The 17,198-nt window shown below is 37.0% G+C and overlaps 1 protein-coding gene across 4 annotated transcripts in view; it reads right to left on the reverse strand.

Annotated features, from left to right (window-relative positions):
- Positions 1 to 17,198, reverse strand: part of LOC134350717 (syntaxin-binding protein 5) — a 238,902-nt gene that overhangs the window by 204,753 nt on the left and 16,951 nt on the right. For all 4 annotated transcript variants that reach the window (XM_063056323.1, XM_063056321.1, XM_063056324.1 and 1 more), the window contains exons 3-4: positions 14,393 to 14,474; positions 11,622 to 11,722 (exon numbers count right to left, since the gene is read on the reverse strand). In XM_063056323.1, coding sequence (XP_062912393.1) covers positions 11,622 to 11,722; positions 14,393 to 14,474 — 183 coding nt within the window. The remainder of the gene's footprint in view (positions 1 to 11,621; positions 11,723 to 14,392; positions 14,475 to 17,198) is intronic.

Here is a 17,198-nt window from a genome sequence, read left to right on the forward strand (position 1 = left end):
CTAGCTGTTTCGTTTGTCTTTACATGAAGACACAAGATTAAATGAGAAACTTTTAATTCACGGGTCCCGTCGAAGGGGCATGATTGGTTATAGGTTGGAATATTAAGATTCTCGAAGATTATTCGCTTGAGGTTATGCAGGAACATGCTAAGTTCAAACAAGCTTTGTTGGAACTTTTTTGACAAGGGTTTCAAGCCGTCCCTTAGCTACCCAGTTTGACTGAGAATCTCATTAAAGATAGATCCTTTGAATGGTTTCGTTTGAATGCTGAAGCACAAAGATTTTTAAAATTTGAAGGCTAACTGCTTAGTCTGTTTTTTTCATGAAGATAAAAGATAAATGTTTAATGTCTTTCTGTATGAATAATTGCATCTTTTACTTTTGGTAAACCTTTGTAACTAATTTCCTTTTGTATTTTTTTAATACTGTATTTTTGATATAAGAGAATTCAATTTCTTGTTTGGATATTGTTTTGTCTAGGTTGGAATATAAGTAACCTTGAAACGAATTGGAGTGATCACCAGATTTTTTGGCGGGTTGTCTGTAGTTGTAGATGCCAGCTTCCTATTGGTCTGCCTTCTTTCTTTGGGAGGTGGGTTGGGGTATGTTTTTTTTTCTCAGAAGCTGTTTTCAAATTTTTAGCCAACTTGTTGCTTGGTTACCATTTCTCAAGGTTTATGGGTTGGTTTTAAATTACATTTTAACCCTTCCTTTAAATAATATTAAAAATGGACGAAACTATTAAGTTACTCAGTTTTAACATGAAAGGGTTAAATCACCCTGTTAAATGTAATAAGATTTTTGCTTATATTAGGAAATTCTAAGGTCCCTATTATTTTCTTACAAGAAACTCATATACGCAAATGTGATAGTTTATGTCGTTTTAGCCGTCGGAATAGACTTTGTTTTCATTCTTCTTTTCAGGTCAAATCTAGAGGAGTTTCGATTCTTATAGGTAATACACTTTCCTTTGTCCAACATAAAGTAGTGTCTGATATCAATGGACATTTTGTTATATTTCAGGAAAATTACATAATAAATTAATAGTATTTGCCAATGTGTATGCCCCAAATGTAGATGATCCAGGATTCTTAGAGCGTTTATTTTTTCGTTTTCACCAGATCTAAGTCTTTATTCTCCAGTGATGGCAGGAGATTTTAATTGTTGGCTAGACCCAGTTTTAGACTGATCATCTTCTAAATCTGCGTCTCTTAATAAATCAGCTTTGTTTATTCAATCTTTCTTATTGAAGTGCGGTATTGTTGATGTTTGGTGTCTTTTTACATCCTTTAGATACGGAGTACTCGTTTTTTCCCCCATGTTCATCATACACATTCCAGGATTGATTTTTTTTTATTGATAGTCAAATAATTTCATCACTTTGTTCCTGTGAATACAAAGAGATTACCGTCTCAGATCATACTCCTGTATTTCTATCTTTAAATCTCCCTGGTCTTCCTCAATCAGATTTTGGCGTTTTAAGACAACTTTGTTATCTGATAAGGAACTTTTAAAATTTCTAGAGAGGCATACTATTTTGTTTTTTGAAGAGAATAAAAAGGAAGAGACTTCTAATCTTATTGTATGGGATACTTTCAAGGCCTATTTTAGAGGACAAATTATTTCTTTTACTGTGAGCGTTAAGAATAAAGCTAATAAAGAAAGAACTGAATTAGCCAATCAATTGAAACAATTAGATCAAAAATATGCTATAGCTCCAGATCCTGCTTTATATAAAAGACGTGTTGAAGTTAAAACTAAATATGATCTTCTGTTAACATAGCCAATTGAAACTCAACTTCTTAAAGATAAAACTCTATTTTACATTCACGGAGATAAATCAGGCAAAGTATTGGCCAACCAATTAAAAACTTCTGTAGTTAAACGACAAATTAAAGAAATTTGTAAAACTCGTGGTGATAGGACAACTGATCACTCTGAAATAAATGATACCTTTAGAGAATTCTATTCTAAACTTTATAGTTCCGATTCCCCTAAAGATAGTACTGTAATGAATAATTTTCTATATCAAATATCCCTGTACTTTCTGCAACCAGATGGATCAACCCGTTTCTTATGAGGAAATTGCCAAGCTATAGGTTCATTACACTTGGGGAAGTCTCCGGGTCCAGATGGATTTTCTGGAGAATTTTATAAGGCTTTTTCCTCATTAATTATAGTGCAGTTACAGTTAGTCTCTTTGGATTGTTTCAAGTTGGGTAGCTTGCCTCAATCTTTCTATGAAGCTTCTATTTCACTTATCCTAAAAAAGAACAAGGAACCAACTGAATGCTCTTCCTATAGACCAATTTCATTACTCAATGTTGACACTAAAATCCTTTCTAAAGTTTTGGTTCATAGGATTGAAAATATTTTACCTTCTATTATTTCTGATGATCAGACTGGATTTATTAAAAACCGACATTCCCATTTTAATATACGCCGTGTATTAAATGTTATCTACTCTCCTTCTCAGGAGATATCGGAATGTGTGATATCCTTAGATGCTGAGAAGGCCTTTGATCAGGTTGAATGGAATTATTTATTTAAAACCTTAGAAAAATTTAATTTTGGACCAGATTTTATTCAATGGATTAAATTACTTTATCTATCTCCTTCTGCTCGGGTTCTTACTAATTTTCAGAATACGAAATCATTTAAACTTCACCGCGGAACTAGAGAAGGTTATCCGTTGAGTTCTTTGCTCTTTGATTTAGCTTTAGAACCCTTAGCCATTGCTTTTCAAGAATCTAATGATATCTGTGGTATTTTAAGGAGAGGTATTATTCACAAAATCTCACTTTACGCCGATGATATATTGCTTTTTATCTCTAATGTTGCGATCTCGCTACCTTGTGTACTTTCTTTACTTTCCCATTTTATCTAGTTTTCAGGATTTAAATTGAACCTACATAAGAGTGAATTATTTCCTTTAAATAATTTGGTATCAACTTATACTAATCTCCCTTTTAAAATTGTAAGGAATCAATTTACTTATTTGGGTGTTACAGTCACTAAGAATTACAAACACTTGTTTAAAGAAAACTTCCTTACTTTATTGAACCATGTAAAAAGAATATCATTAAATTGGTCACCTCTTTCAATATCGTTGATTGGACAAATTAATTCTATTAAAATGAAAATTCTACCTAAATTTATATATCTTTTTCAGGCTTTACCCATTTTTATTCCCAAATCCTTTTTTGACTCTCTTGATTCTATTTTATCCTCTTATCAGTCAGTCAGTCAGTGGGTGCCGTCCCGAGTCCGGGACTGACGGCTATGTAAAATCCTCTTATATATGGAAAAATAAACGTCCTCCATTAAATAAAGTTCATCTTCAAAAATCTAAAAAGTCTGGAGGTTTAATCTTACATAATTTTAGGTTTTATTACTGGGCAGTTAATATATATTACATTTTGGCTATATTTCGGGAGGAGAAGATGGCGGTGTGACGCAGCATGCACGGCCTCTCCGCTGATGAATATCTGTAATCTGTCAAGTAGGAGGCCGTGCACAATTCTGATTTGATCGAGGCAGACGTGAGAGCACGGAGGAGCATCTGGTCAAACTTCTGAAATGCCTGCTTCGCTGCCGCTGATACTGTGTAATCCGAAATCTCTGGAGGGGAAGGCCCCGAATCGTCGGCTTTGCCTGTTGCTTGGTGGCTGGGGCCGGGCTCAAAGCTCTCGGCAGAGATGGTGCTCAGTGTCAGAGGCTCGAAGTTTTCGGACGGACTCAGAGTCGGACTGTAGTCGGGTGCTTCCAGGATGCTGCATCGGCAAGTTTGCGGCACTGGAAGCTCATGGCAGGGAGAGTTTTCTTCCTTCTACCATCTGCGTGAGATGATGGGCTATTGGGACTTTGAGACTATTTTTTACTCTGCCCATGGTCTGCTCTTATCAAATTACGGTATTGCTTTGCACTGTTGTAACTATATGTTATAACTATGTGGTTTTTGTCAGTTTTAGTCTTGGTCTGTCTTGTGTTTCTGTGATATCATACTGGAGGAATATTGTATCATTTTTTAATGCATGCATTTCTAAATGACAATAAATGAGGACTGAATGTCCTCATAATCTAATCTAATATTATATTAATCGTGTAGACTGTCTAGTATGGTTTCTTTAGAAGCTAACTCTGTTAATAAATTTTCTATTATTTCTCTTCTTGGATCCTCACTCCCTTTATTTGTAAGTAAACTAACTGATAATTTAATAGTTAAACATACTCTTAGGATCTGGATACAACTTAGAAAACACTTCAGTTTATTGAGATTTTCCCTTTCAAGTCCCATTTATTCTAACTTCTTTTTTTAAACCCTCCATGACCGATTTAGTTTTTAAAGAATGGGACAGGTTGGGTATTAAGTGTTTTTGGGATCTGTTTGTTGGAGGAAATCATTTTTCATTTGAGCAATTGTCAGCTAAATATAGCTTACCCAAAACTCACTTCTTTAGATATTTACAAATCAGAGACTAAGATCTCAATTATGCACATTTCCTATAAGCTCAGATAAGAACTTACTAGACGTAATTTTCAATTTGACACCTTTTCATAATGGTTCAATATCTAATATTTATGGCATGTTACTGGAGGCGAGGAATGTTCCTTTAGACAAAATTAAGAATCTCTGGGAACAAGATTTACAGACGTTAATATCTGAGGAAACTTGGAATGAAATTTTTAAACTGGTTAATATTTCGTTACGTGCTCGTCATTCCCTCATACAATTTAAGGTGGTACATAGAGCTCATATGACTAAGGATAAGCTATCTCATTTTTATTCGGATATATCTCCCTACTGTGACAGATGTAATAATGGAGAAACTTCATTAATTCATATGTTTTGGACTTGTCCGAGTCTTGAAAAATATTGGAAGGAAGTTTTTCAAACTTTTTCTTTACTTCTCAAGGTCAATTTTAAGCCTAATCCTCTGACGGCCCTATTTGGTATTGTTGCAAGACAAAATCTCAAGCTGAAGGCATATTTACATATTTTGGCCTTTAGCTCTCTTATAGCTAGGAGGGCACTTTTGTTTAAATGGAAAGATGTTTTTCCTCCTACTCATTCTCAGTGGTTATGCGACATTATGTCATGCTTAGATTTAGAAAAGATTCATTGTTCAATTTCTGAATCTCGTCAAGACTTTCAAACGTTGTGGGGACCTTTTCTGAATTATTTTCAAAACCTTCAAGTCGTTGTTTAAATTCAGATGTTGGCTATTATTATTTTTTATTATATGAGAAGGTATAGCTTCAGTCTTGGTAGGGGTTAGATTTTTTTCCTAATAAATTAGCATATTTTAATATAACTATTGATTAACTTACATGAATACAGGATAATGAGATTATGAATAGATATAATGTAATTGGTAGTTTTTAAAAATCTTTTTTGACCTTTTATATACACTTTCTTGTACTCTGTATTCTTCTATGTAGAAACTAATAAAAATATTGGAAAGGAAAAACTGTTCAATTGAAGCACAGTGTAGCATCTAACAGCCACACAAGTGCGCGTGACTAATGCTAGTTAGAACCTGTTCGGTAACAATCTCCTGCCTCAATTAAATGGTATAGTGTCCCAAATAAACTAAGTGTATCCTAGAAATTTTTTCAATTAATTTTTGTTAAGAATTGTCCTGAATAAATAAATAATATAGGAAGACTTGACAGATTCCCCTTTTTAGAGTGGCTAGCTTTCTCAAACGGAAATACAACAGGACAACATTAACAATCACTTTTCAGAAGCAAATTTAAACCTTCCTTATTCCCTCCATCAGTCTCCTATTTTAGTTCAAGTTTAATCCACTTTTCCCAAGAGCTCTTAAAATTCCTTCAATGGAAGAAAACCAGTGGCAAAGGAAATGGTAGCAGAATATCTGAGAATTAAAGAGAAATTCAAGGAATAGTACAGGTGGACCACCTCGAATCCAGCAATTAGTAATCCAGTTCCACCGCTGGTTCGGACATAATTTTTGCCCGCCTAATTTCAAATGTCCCACGTTGCCACGCCAACCCGTTGCCACCGTCATTAGCAGAATCAGTAGATGGAACAGTCTTTAAAAGAAGCAAGTCATTCCTCTGGGTCATTCTGCATTTATTTTTATAACCTGTGCTTATCAATGAAGTCATATCCTCATTAAATACAGGAAGTGCTTCTTGTGGTGTGAAGTGCAAACACCATACGCTATCTATACAAGATAAGGTAGAAGCTCCGAAAGTTGCGTGTCTGTGAAAAGCATATGCAACTTGTATAATATTGGCACTTCCACAGATAATGATATAAAGAAACAAAAAGAAAAGTTGCTCCAGCTCTTTGCTGACAGTGAATCAAAAAAAAGGTGCATAAGAAAAACAATAAAAGATGGAACATGTTCACAATGAGATAAAGTTCTCATAAAATGGTTAAACTCCACATCAAAGAAGGTGTAGAACTGGCAGGAGAGATGGTGAAGGAACAAGTGAAATTATTTCATGAAGAATTAGGACTGGATTATGAGCGTGATTACAGTGAAGGGTGGCTTCAACATTTCAAGCAACAATATGGAATAATATTTCGTAGAGTGTGTTGAAAAATCATCCACAGACAAGAAAGCAGCTGCTGAGTTTGTTGATGAGTTTACGAAGTTAGTTTCTGATGAAAATTTAAGCCTTGAGCAGATACACAAAGTTTACAGAACCACTTTATTTTGGTGTTATACTCCGAGACGAACACTAACTGCAGAGGATGCAGTATCACTAACAGTTCATAAAGCACCAAAAGATTGTGTCACTGTGTTGGGCTACTCCAACACTGCAGGAACCCACAGGTGTAAGTTGTTAGTCATTGGCAAAAGTTTACATCCCAGAGCTTTCAGAAGGTATGAAGCAGTCTCCAGAAATTTACCATGCCAACAAAAAAGAATGGATTATAACTGCACCATGCATCCAAAAGCAGAACTGTTATTAAAGGATGCTTATGGTACCACTTGCCACCTAATTGTACGTCATTAATTCCACCCTTCCAATGGAATATTCTGCTCTTTGAAGGCTAAATATCACTCGCTGTTTATGAAGTGGCTGTACTGTGCTTCAATATATTTCACGCGTTATATTTGTCATTTCTTTCCTCTTTATTATCCAAGGATTATCATCAAGTGGGTTAGAGGTGTTTACTTATTTTATCTTGCCTAACCACCTGTGATTTAGCAAAATCACTAATCCAGCACTGCACATGTCCCAATCATTCTGGATTTGTGGTGGTCAACCTGTATCAGGCAACAAATGGTACTCAAGGCACCTAATGACTAAAGGAATTTGCTCTACGCCAAAATCCTCAAACTTCATGTCTGTGTTGTTCTGCTGAACATGGTGGGTATACTATGTTGGTGCTGGAATGTGTGATAACACTTGCAGGCTTCTTCTAGCACATCATTAGGTGTATTCATTGTTAACACAAACAATTCATTTCAAACTATGTGGTTTTGATGTACATATGATAAATAAATTTGAATTTTGAGGTTACAGCCTTGTGTGCATATGCTGTAACTTCACAACTACATAATCACGGCCAAAATGTTTTTTTTTGAAGGAAGACTTGACACTTGCAGAACAAGTAGCTAAGTGCAACAGGAGCTTACTTTGAGACTGAACAACCTTTAGCTCCAGGGAAAACTATCCTGGTTGGTCAGTGTCAATAATAGACCTCAAAAGCAGGGTCAAGTAACAGCAAAGATGTAGTTGGACAAGGGAAAGTCCTTGTCCAACTCCTTAAGTCAAAACATTCAATTAGAGGATGTTCTTATCTAACGTAACTACAGTCTTGTTAGATGCCATGTTCTGCTTTCCTCCCCCACAACCGATAGATTTTTATTATTCTTGTTGAGGAAAAAGATACCTTAGGGCTTCTTGACACATCCATGAGTTTAACCACTTTAACCACAACTTCATCAGTGGTGAGTATGAAAATGATGGGTGGGCGATAGATATATACAAACTGTAATTTGAACTAATTCCAGATACTACTTTTGCATGTGAATACCATTCTTTGGAACAGAAGAGATTAATTTTGGGTGCTAAAATGGCAAATTCCTCTTATGTAAAATCAAAGAAATAGCAAAATTGAAGAACTGATGAGCTTTGTGGAACAGAGAGACCTGCAGCACAACTCACTAAAAGCAGCCACACAAGTGGAGAAAGTTGGCTCTGTTATAAAAGCCACTGTCAAGCTCAGAATCAGAATCAGGTTTATTATCACCGGCATGTGTTGTGAAATTTGTTAACTTAGCAGCAGCAGTTCAATGCAATACATAATATAGAAGAAAAAAAAAATAAGTAAATCAATTAGAGCATACATATATGGAATAGATTAAAAATTGTGCAAAAAGCAGAGGAAGTAGTGTTCATGGGTTCAATGTCCATTTAGGAATTGGATGGCAGAGGGGAAGAAGTTGTTCTTGAATCGCTGGGCGTGTGCCTTCAGGCTTCTGTACCTCCTACCTGATGGTAAGAGTGAGAAACGGAAATGCCCTGGGTGCTGAAGGTCCTTAATAATGAACTCTGCCTTTCTGAGACACCGCTCCTTGAAGATGTCCAGGGTAATTTGTAGGCTAGTACCCAAGATGGAGCCGACGAAATTTACGACCCTCTGCAACCTCCTTCAGTCCTGTGCAGTGCCCCCCCCCACCATATCAGACAGTGATGCAGCCTGTCAGAATGCTCTCCACAGTACATCTATAGAAGTTTTTGAGTATATTTGTTGACATACCAAATCTCCTCAAACTCATAATGAAGTATAGACGCTGTCTTGCCTTCTTTATAACTGCATTGACATGTTAGGACCAGGTTAGTCCTCAGAAATCTTGACACCCAGGAACTTGAAACTACTCACTCTCTCCACTTTTGATCCCTCTATGAGGATTGGCATGTGTTCCTTTGTCTTACCCTTCCTGATGTCCACAATCAGCTCTTTTGTCTTACTGAAGTTGAGTGCAAGGTCGTTGCTGCGTCAGCACTCCACTAGTTGGCATATCTTGCTTCTGTACGCCCTCTTGTCACCATCCGAGATTCTACCAACAATGGTTCTATCATCAGCAAATTTATAGATGGTATTTGAGCTATGCCTAGCCACACAGTCATAGGTCTAGGGAGAGTAGAGCAGTGGGCTAAGCACACACCCCTGAGATGCACCAGTGTTGATCATCAGCAAGGGGGAGATATTATCACCAATCTGCACAGATTGTGATCTTTCAGTTAGGAAGTTGAGGATCTAATTGCAGAGGGAGGTACAGAGGCCCAGGTTCTGTAGCTTCTCAATCAGGATTGTGGGAATGATGGTGTTAAATGTTGAGTTTAGTCGATGAACAGCATCCTGACATAGGTGTTTGTACTGTCCAGGTGGTCTAAGGCCGTGCGAAGAGCCATTGAAATTGCATCTGCCATTGTCATATTGTGGCGATAGGCAAATTGCAATGGGTCCAGGTCCTTGCTGAGGCAGGAGTTCAGTCAAGTCATGACCAACCTCTCAAAGCATTTCATCACTGTAGACGTGAGTACTACCGGGTGATAGTCATTAAGACAGCTCACCTCATTCTTCTAAGGCACTGGATAATTGTTGCCTTTTTGAAGCAAGTGGGAACTTCTGCATGTAGCAGTGAGGGGTTGAAAAAGTCCTTGAATACTCCCACCAGTTGGTTGGCACAAGTTTTCAGAGCCTTACCAGGTACTCCATCGGGACCTTCCGCCTTGAGAGGGTTCAGCCGATTAAAAGGCAGCCTAACATCAGCCAATGAGACAGAGATCACAGGATCACCGGGTGCTGCAAGGGTCTTCACAGCTGTAGTTATATTCTCCCTTTCAAAGGAGGCATAGAAGGCGCTGAGTTCACCTGGTAGTGAAGCCTCGCTGCCATTCATGCTATTGGGTTTCACTTTGTAGGAAGTAATGTCTTGCAAACCTTGCCAGAGTTGTCGTACATCTAACGTCGCCTCCAAACTCATTCGAAAGGGAGCTGAGAGGGTGCAGGAGAGATTCACAAGGATACTGCCTGGACTAGAGAGCCAAGTTATTGGGAGAGGTTGGTCATACTGGATCTTTAAGCCCTGGAGTGCAAGGCGGCCTCACAGTAGTTTATAAGAGTCATGAGGTGTAAGGATAAAGTGGAGAGTCATAATTTTTTCACCAGGTTTAGGAGCCCAAATGAGAGAGAGGGCACAAACACAAGACAGGGGAGATGTAAAAGACAATCAAGAAGTAACTACTTTACACAGGGTACTGAGTACTTGTAAAGAACTGCCAGAGGAAGTAGTCAAGCCATGTACAATTGCAAAGAGGCATTTGGAAACATACATAGATGAAAGAGCCTTGGAGTCATGGACTGAATGTAGGAGGCATTTCTATTCCAGATACAGAGAATCAAAATAATATGCAGCCAATTGCTTATCTGACTGCACACTTTTGTTGAATATACTCATTTAAAAGTACTGAAACCCATCTGATTCAACCACAACCTCAAGTCCACATGCTTAATAATTCAATGTAATTGAGTTGCAGACAACCAATCTTCCAGAATATGCCTGTTGTAGTCCCACAGGAGAGATGGAGAGCTTTGCATTGTTATTCTTTGTCCCTCAGCCCCATTGAGAATAGACATCACCTGCACCCAAGGGAGCCAGCTGCTTTCAGAGCTACTCACTGCAACCCCCACAACACGCAAATGCAGTCTGGTTTGTCTTTCCATCCTATTTGTGCCTCTGCTCCCTTTGAGATAAATCTGCATGACTCCTGTTATGGTTATATCAAGCAAGAAACACAAACATGCATGTAACAGTGGATCCTGGTTAACTGGGCCATTGGTTAATTGAAACAGCCACTTACTTGGGACAGCTCTTAAACAACAAAAACTAATTGAGAAAATTGCCACGATTCCCTTTGTTTTTTTTGGGACACTATGCCACTTTTTCTAACAGTTTCTAACCATCAATCACGTACACGTGGTCATTAGACGCTACACCAAGCTTACAGCATAGTTTTTAAGATAGTGTCAGTTGTGGGTGTGTGTTGTGTTCAAAAAGCAATTATTTCTGTTGCTGATAGTTAGTGAGAAATAAGCAAAAAGACAATTCCGAATCGTTATTCAGGCTCGGAGAAATGACTGGAAGTAAAAATGAAATGATTTCACTACTTCAATAAGTTAGGAACTATGAAGAATTTGCAGGCATCGGTAATCATCTTGAGTGTTACAATGAATATGAAGATTTGGAGGATGCAATCAACAACATTGTGTGAATGCAGTTCATTATCTACACCAGGGGTCTGTGCTAATTTCATTCATTTACAGTCAATCAAAAGAACCCAGCAGCATACACTGGATGAATTTCTCCATTGATAACTATCAGGAACTAACACATAGTTTTATAGTACTGTAGTAGTATTGTTACTGGTCTAATGTTACCTTTATTATTTTTCTGAACTTTGTCTTCTGATCACTGGCCCTTTGACCAATAGAAACAGGTTCATCATGGAATACATTACAAAATGCCAATTTCTAAACATTGTAGTAAATGCTTATATTGTCTTTCAATATCTACCCAATATACTCAGTGAACACCAGGAGACCACTGAAGATTTAATTACTCTACCTTTCTTTGTTAAATTTAAGAGAATGGAGTATGGCAGGCCTTTTCTGACGCAGATTCCAGAGATGTAAAGTATCATCTGCCAAGGCACTCACAAGGGCTCCCTGCAGGACAGTAAAAACATATTACATCTTCCAACAAATGCAATATACAAAAAAAGCTTCAAGTCCATCAACACTGATCTTTCTTGATTGACATAAACCTTTCAGGAAAAGGCAAAATAACCCACAAAAATGTTGGCCTGTTTAGAGAATGCCACAGGAAAATTCACTTGCAAAGTAGTAGAATCAAAGACCAATTGCCTAGACTTCCTCATTCACAAATCAGAAATTTGGTCCTGGAACTGGAAATGTCCATCTTCGAGTGAAGATAATAATCTTAATTTTTTAAAAAACGATTGTAGTAACACTGCTTTCACAAGTCTTGATTGTATGTCCCAGAAGGCTGCTGGCATCTAACAAAACAGCCTATATATAATTCTGTTATATCTTTTCCCCACAGAGTAAAATTCTACACAAGGAAAAAAGTCTTAAACATTCACAACTGATATCTGAAGCAGACTGTGGAATCATCTTGAAAAGGAAAGTAACCAGGCAAATTTGATATTTTTTTGTCACCATTCTCACGTGTTGAATGACAGTACCTCACAGGAGCAAATGTCAGAAACTTGCATTTTTTTTCTGATTCAGTTTGCAGGATATGTATCTGACCATGTGAATGAACAAAACAATTTTGGGTATCAGCTGTGGCTCCAATGGTAGAATCAGGAAGCTTTGTATTGATAACCCACTTTGTAAATCCATGCATATATTCTGTCATAATGAGAGAGTGCTGCACTATCAGAGACGCCATCTTTCAGATCTGCATAAAATCAAGGCATCATCTCCTCTCTCAGCTGGATGTAAAAGATCCCTTGGCATTATTCTGAGACAAAGCAGGGGAATTCTCCATAGAGTTAGTCTAATACTTTTTCCTGCATCAAGAGGTGTTTTGGGGATCATGCTATATTGCTGCCATGTATCTGACATTACAAGTATTATACTTCTTCCAAAAATTTTATTAACTGTGAATTGGATTGAAGCTTTAAGGTAAATTCAGTTAACTGTTTTTCTTCTGTTGATGCTAAAATAAGGCCACTAATTTCAGTGAATTCTCTACTACATTTTGCAGAAAATAAGCTGATAAAACATGGAAAGTGAACCTCTGCTCCCAAGAAGGCAGACTGTGTAATGATTAAGCTGACTTGGTTTTTGGCAAGCACTCGGGAAGTATCCAGTATTGAAGCTGTTCAACTCTGCTCTGTGCATTCTCAAAAATTATTCTGGGACAATTCAATGAGATTGCTTGCATTTGACATTATGACCCTTATACTTTCAGCTTGGTATCTTATATGTGAATAATCAGCTTGTTAAATACATACATTTCCTTACTTGATAAAAGGTTGATCTGTCTCTTTAGTTCAGGTTGACTGAGAATAAGTAGCCATTAATATTGATCAACAGCTCAACATTTGTGTCTGTGGAAATGCCTTTGCAATTGCCCCAGCAAAATTCTTAGGATGTCAACTAAAAATATAGGAAAATTGCATTGCTTTACTGCCCTGGCATATTTAAAGCTTCATCTTCGACTCGATGCTACCATTCTTGGCTTTGAGTCAAAGGAATGCAGGTTTAAGACTTATTCTGAGCACAGCATAAAATATACTGGAACACTATAGTGCTGAATTGAGTGGAAGCACCACCTTCAGAAGATTAAAGTGAGGAATAATCTACCCTTGCAGTTGAATGCAAAAATACTCACAAAATTACTTAGAAGAGACAGACTCTTCAATATTTTTATCCCTCAACCAACAAACAGTTCATTTGTTTGAAAATCCTGTGGTGAGGAGGTTGTCACCCAACAGATTCAAGTCATTTATGCACCTGGGTCCAAACTTCCGAAGGTGACAGAATACAACTCACAGCCCACAGTAATTTGAAATTTAGTCACTTTAGTTACGTAGGAAATTCAATGAACAATTTACCATTGCAAGCCTGGCTTTCTATTCCTAAAATACCCATAGCTGTACGCTGTCTCTGGATTTTATACACTAGGAATTGTGAGATGACCGGAAATCTTCCTGAAGCAAAATATTTCAGATGGCATCTACAAATGTTCTTTGAGCCTCGCTCAGTTAATCATTGCAATTTCACTCCAATAAAGGCTGGTTACATAATGGGATGATCATGCCAAGGAGCCTGTGAGCTCTTTGAGTGATTATTGCAATTTTTAAGGAGATAACGTTTGTACTCAGAGTGATTAACAAGGAGGGCAGTAATCATCCAAGAGGCAAGTCACAGACAGGAGGAATATAAATTAAGGACAGACAAGGGATAGAAGAGAGAAACAAAATTGGCAGAGAAATAGGGGATCAAAAACGTAACATCTAAAATACACTGTTGTAGTGTATACAATGTGGATCTACTAACATACAATCCTCAAACCATCAGAAAAACAGCTAGCACATTGTAAAAATAATTACTTTCATTCATACCTGCAATTACTGTTTGATATATTAACATTAATTGGCAAAAAACAATTTGGTTCTTTTTGGATAGGTTTATTATTCTTTTAACTGAACTATTCAAATTCGATATCCTTTTTCAAGGTTGCAAAATAAATTCAAATTAAAATTTAATCCTGTGCAATGCATCTCAAAAAATATGCACGTTTAAGTGAAACACACATTTTTCATGCTACTTCAACTACAATGAAGGTAAGTAAAAAAAACTAACCTCATTAATCAAGAACTGCAGTTGGATCACTCCTGCAGAACTGTCATGCTGGCAGTAACACTCCACCCCTGGCCTTCCAAAGCTGTAGGTTCATATTGTTAAGACAAATTCGTGCTTTGCAATAATGCTAACACCAGATATATTTATCAAGTCATTGGATAAAACAGAAGCACTCTTCTCACTAATCATCCAAATTTAGGAACAGCTACATAGGTGCATACAATTAAGCTTACAAGCATTGCATGGCTCCATAAGGCACATTTAAGAAACTCTTAGATAAGCACATGGATGATAGAAAAATGGAGGACTATGTAGGGGGAGGGATAAATTGATTTTGAAGGTTAAAAGGTTGGCACATCATTGGCCGAAAGACTTGTACTGTGCTGTAATGTTCTACATTCAAGCACCAACTTCATAAGCATTAATTCTGATGTGAATGGGATGAAAGTGAGCATTACCACAATTTTATTTGAGCTTTTTAATCTCCATATACCCTAAAGTTCTATTGTTTCATTCAAATTTGGACTATAATTTTCTTTCTTTTATATCCTATTGAGCACTGAATATTTTCTTCTTTTAAAAAATATCTCAAGATTTCCACACTCTAATGAAGTGGTCCAGAATACCGCAGCTGGAAGCAGCTTAAGTTAATAGATTTCTTTTTTGTTAAAAAGCATGTTTTTTATAGTGAGCCTTGAATCTAGAGTTCAATTTTTGACATTTACCACAGACTTACCACTGTGCAATGAATGGTTTACCATTGGGTGTACATTTTTAATAAGAATTCAGAATCCTGTATTTGATACAAGGTTTTATCTTTAAGGGTATTTGGCAGAAGTAATCTGTAAAATTGCCAAAGCTAAAATAAAAAGTCTGCTTAAGCAGCTAGTAATTGTTTTTCCCCAAAAATTCTACAAGTGATCTCTTACATAAGGTTAGCTTAGCTCAATAGGTAGTGTACATGCACTAATCATAAATTTAAGGTTCACTGCAGTCCTTGAGCAAACAGCCTCATGCTAGCATTTCAATGTTGTATTGAGGGTGTACTGCATTGTTCGAGATGACAGCTTTTGGATGAGAAAATAAACAGAGGCATTGTCTGCCTGTTTCAGTGGATGCAGCAGTCCTTTCACAAGCTGTCCCTCCTAAAGTGTTTTGGAGTCAATTAACTACTTTCTTTTAAAGTGCAGCAGCCATCACAAAATGAAGACATGGCAGCCAATTGGCAAAACTTCCAAAAATATCACTGTGATAATGAACAGATAATCAGATTTTTTTTTATATAGTTGAGGGATAAATTCTGGGAAGAATGCCAGGGATAACCTCCACCACACTGTAAAGTAACAGATATTTCACAGGAAAAAAGGGGCTTCAGTTTCCTCCATCTGCCCACCCACCACTCACCTCATGGAAGCAGCCTCAATGTGCATAGCCTCGTCAAGATCTTCCAGGCTGATCCAGTGGTGAATTTTATACAGCTGAAGGTGTGTGTGTTGGGGGAGGGAGGGGAGGGAGGGGAGTGACGGCATCATGCAACTTCTTCCTTCCTTTCCCCCACAGGTAATTACCAACAAAAGCATGGTACCTTCCGCATACATTTTTAAAGTGGGTAGTGGCTTCACACATACTCCCAGTTTTCTCAGAATATGTTTAAAAAGGAAGGATCAACTTTTAAGTTTTTTTTAAGTAAATAATTATATGCACACACAACTCTCAAATCGCAGGTTGAACCAGAGACAGCCCTTCATATTTCTCACACAACCACAGTCCAAAGACACTGAAAAGTACTTTTGAGCTGGATTGTTGAAAGGTTGCGGTCACATACTGATACACTGGCCAAGCTATGCAACAAGTGACTGGTTTCATTGGCAAGGTGGAAACTGTTGGTAAATGTTTTGGACAATCCAGTATGTGCTGTCATCTAAAACCTGGCACCTCTTTGTACTGCCCAGCTGGGAATTTAAATTTATCCAAAAAAACCAAACACACATTAATTCATGCCAACATAATCACTCATTTTTCAAGATACATATTCTTTCCATGACAAGGCATTTTCTATTATCATTGCTACAACCTTAAACTATCAGGACGCCTGACAGACAGTGATTAAACTTGCCTTCACAACTATCTGGAGATATCAAATAAATAATCTTCTCTGGAAGCCTATTCTAATTTAAGAGGAGAATGCTTCTTCTCTGAACTCTAGCCCAAAAGGATATTTTTATTAACATCAGTAATGACATCTTCCAATTACATAGCACATTTAACAGGAAATGCATTAAAGCACTTCACAGGAGTTACTTTTATCCAACTACATTCTTTTGGTTTTCCCAGACGATACTATGTTTAAATCTGGAGAAAATTAGAAGTAATCTTTATGATTCTTCAGTTAAATTTGAACAGACTTGGAGATCTTTTATTCAACATTTTCATTTAATGTAACTTTTTTTTTCTTTCTCTGGCCATATTTACATTCCCTTCTTGCTTTTTAACTGTTTTTAATGGAGGTCGGGTTTGAGGACGTGATTGTTTTAAGTTGTTTAACTCTACTTGATACCTAGTTAGCCCATTGCTTTGCTTTTTAGTTTAGTTGCACGGTGGGTTTTTTCTGGGGGGTTTTTTTGGGTTTTTTTTCCTTATTGACATGTTTGAAAATTAGTATACTATTATATTACCTGGTTATTTTATATCTAAACTGCACTGTTTGTACTAACTTTTTTTTGTGCATTAATATCTCTTGTAAAGTTATATTGCAACTGTGCATCAGTGCCTATTTGGTTTATCTTTTGGGTACTAATTCAATAAA

Source organism: Mobula hypostoma, chromosome 8 (genome assembly GCF_963921235.1).
Source record: "Mobula hypostoma chromosome 8, sMobHyp1.1, whole genome shotgun sequence".
Lineage (NCBI taxonomy): Eukaryota > Metazoa > Chordata > Chondrichthyes > Myliobatiformes > Myliobatidae > Mobula > Mobula hypostoma.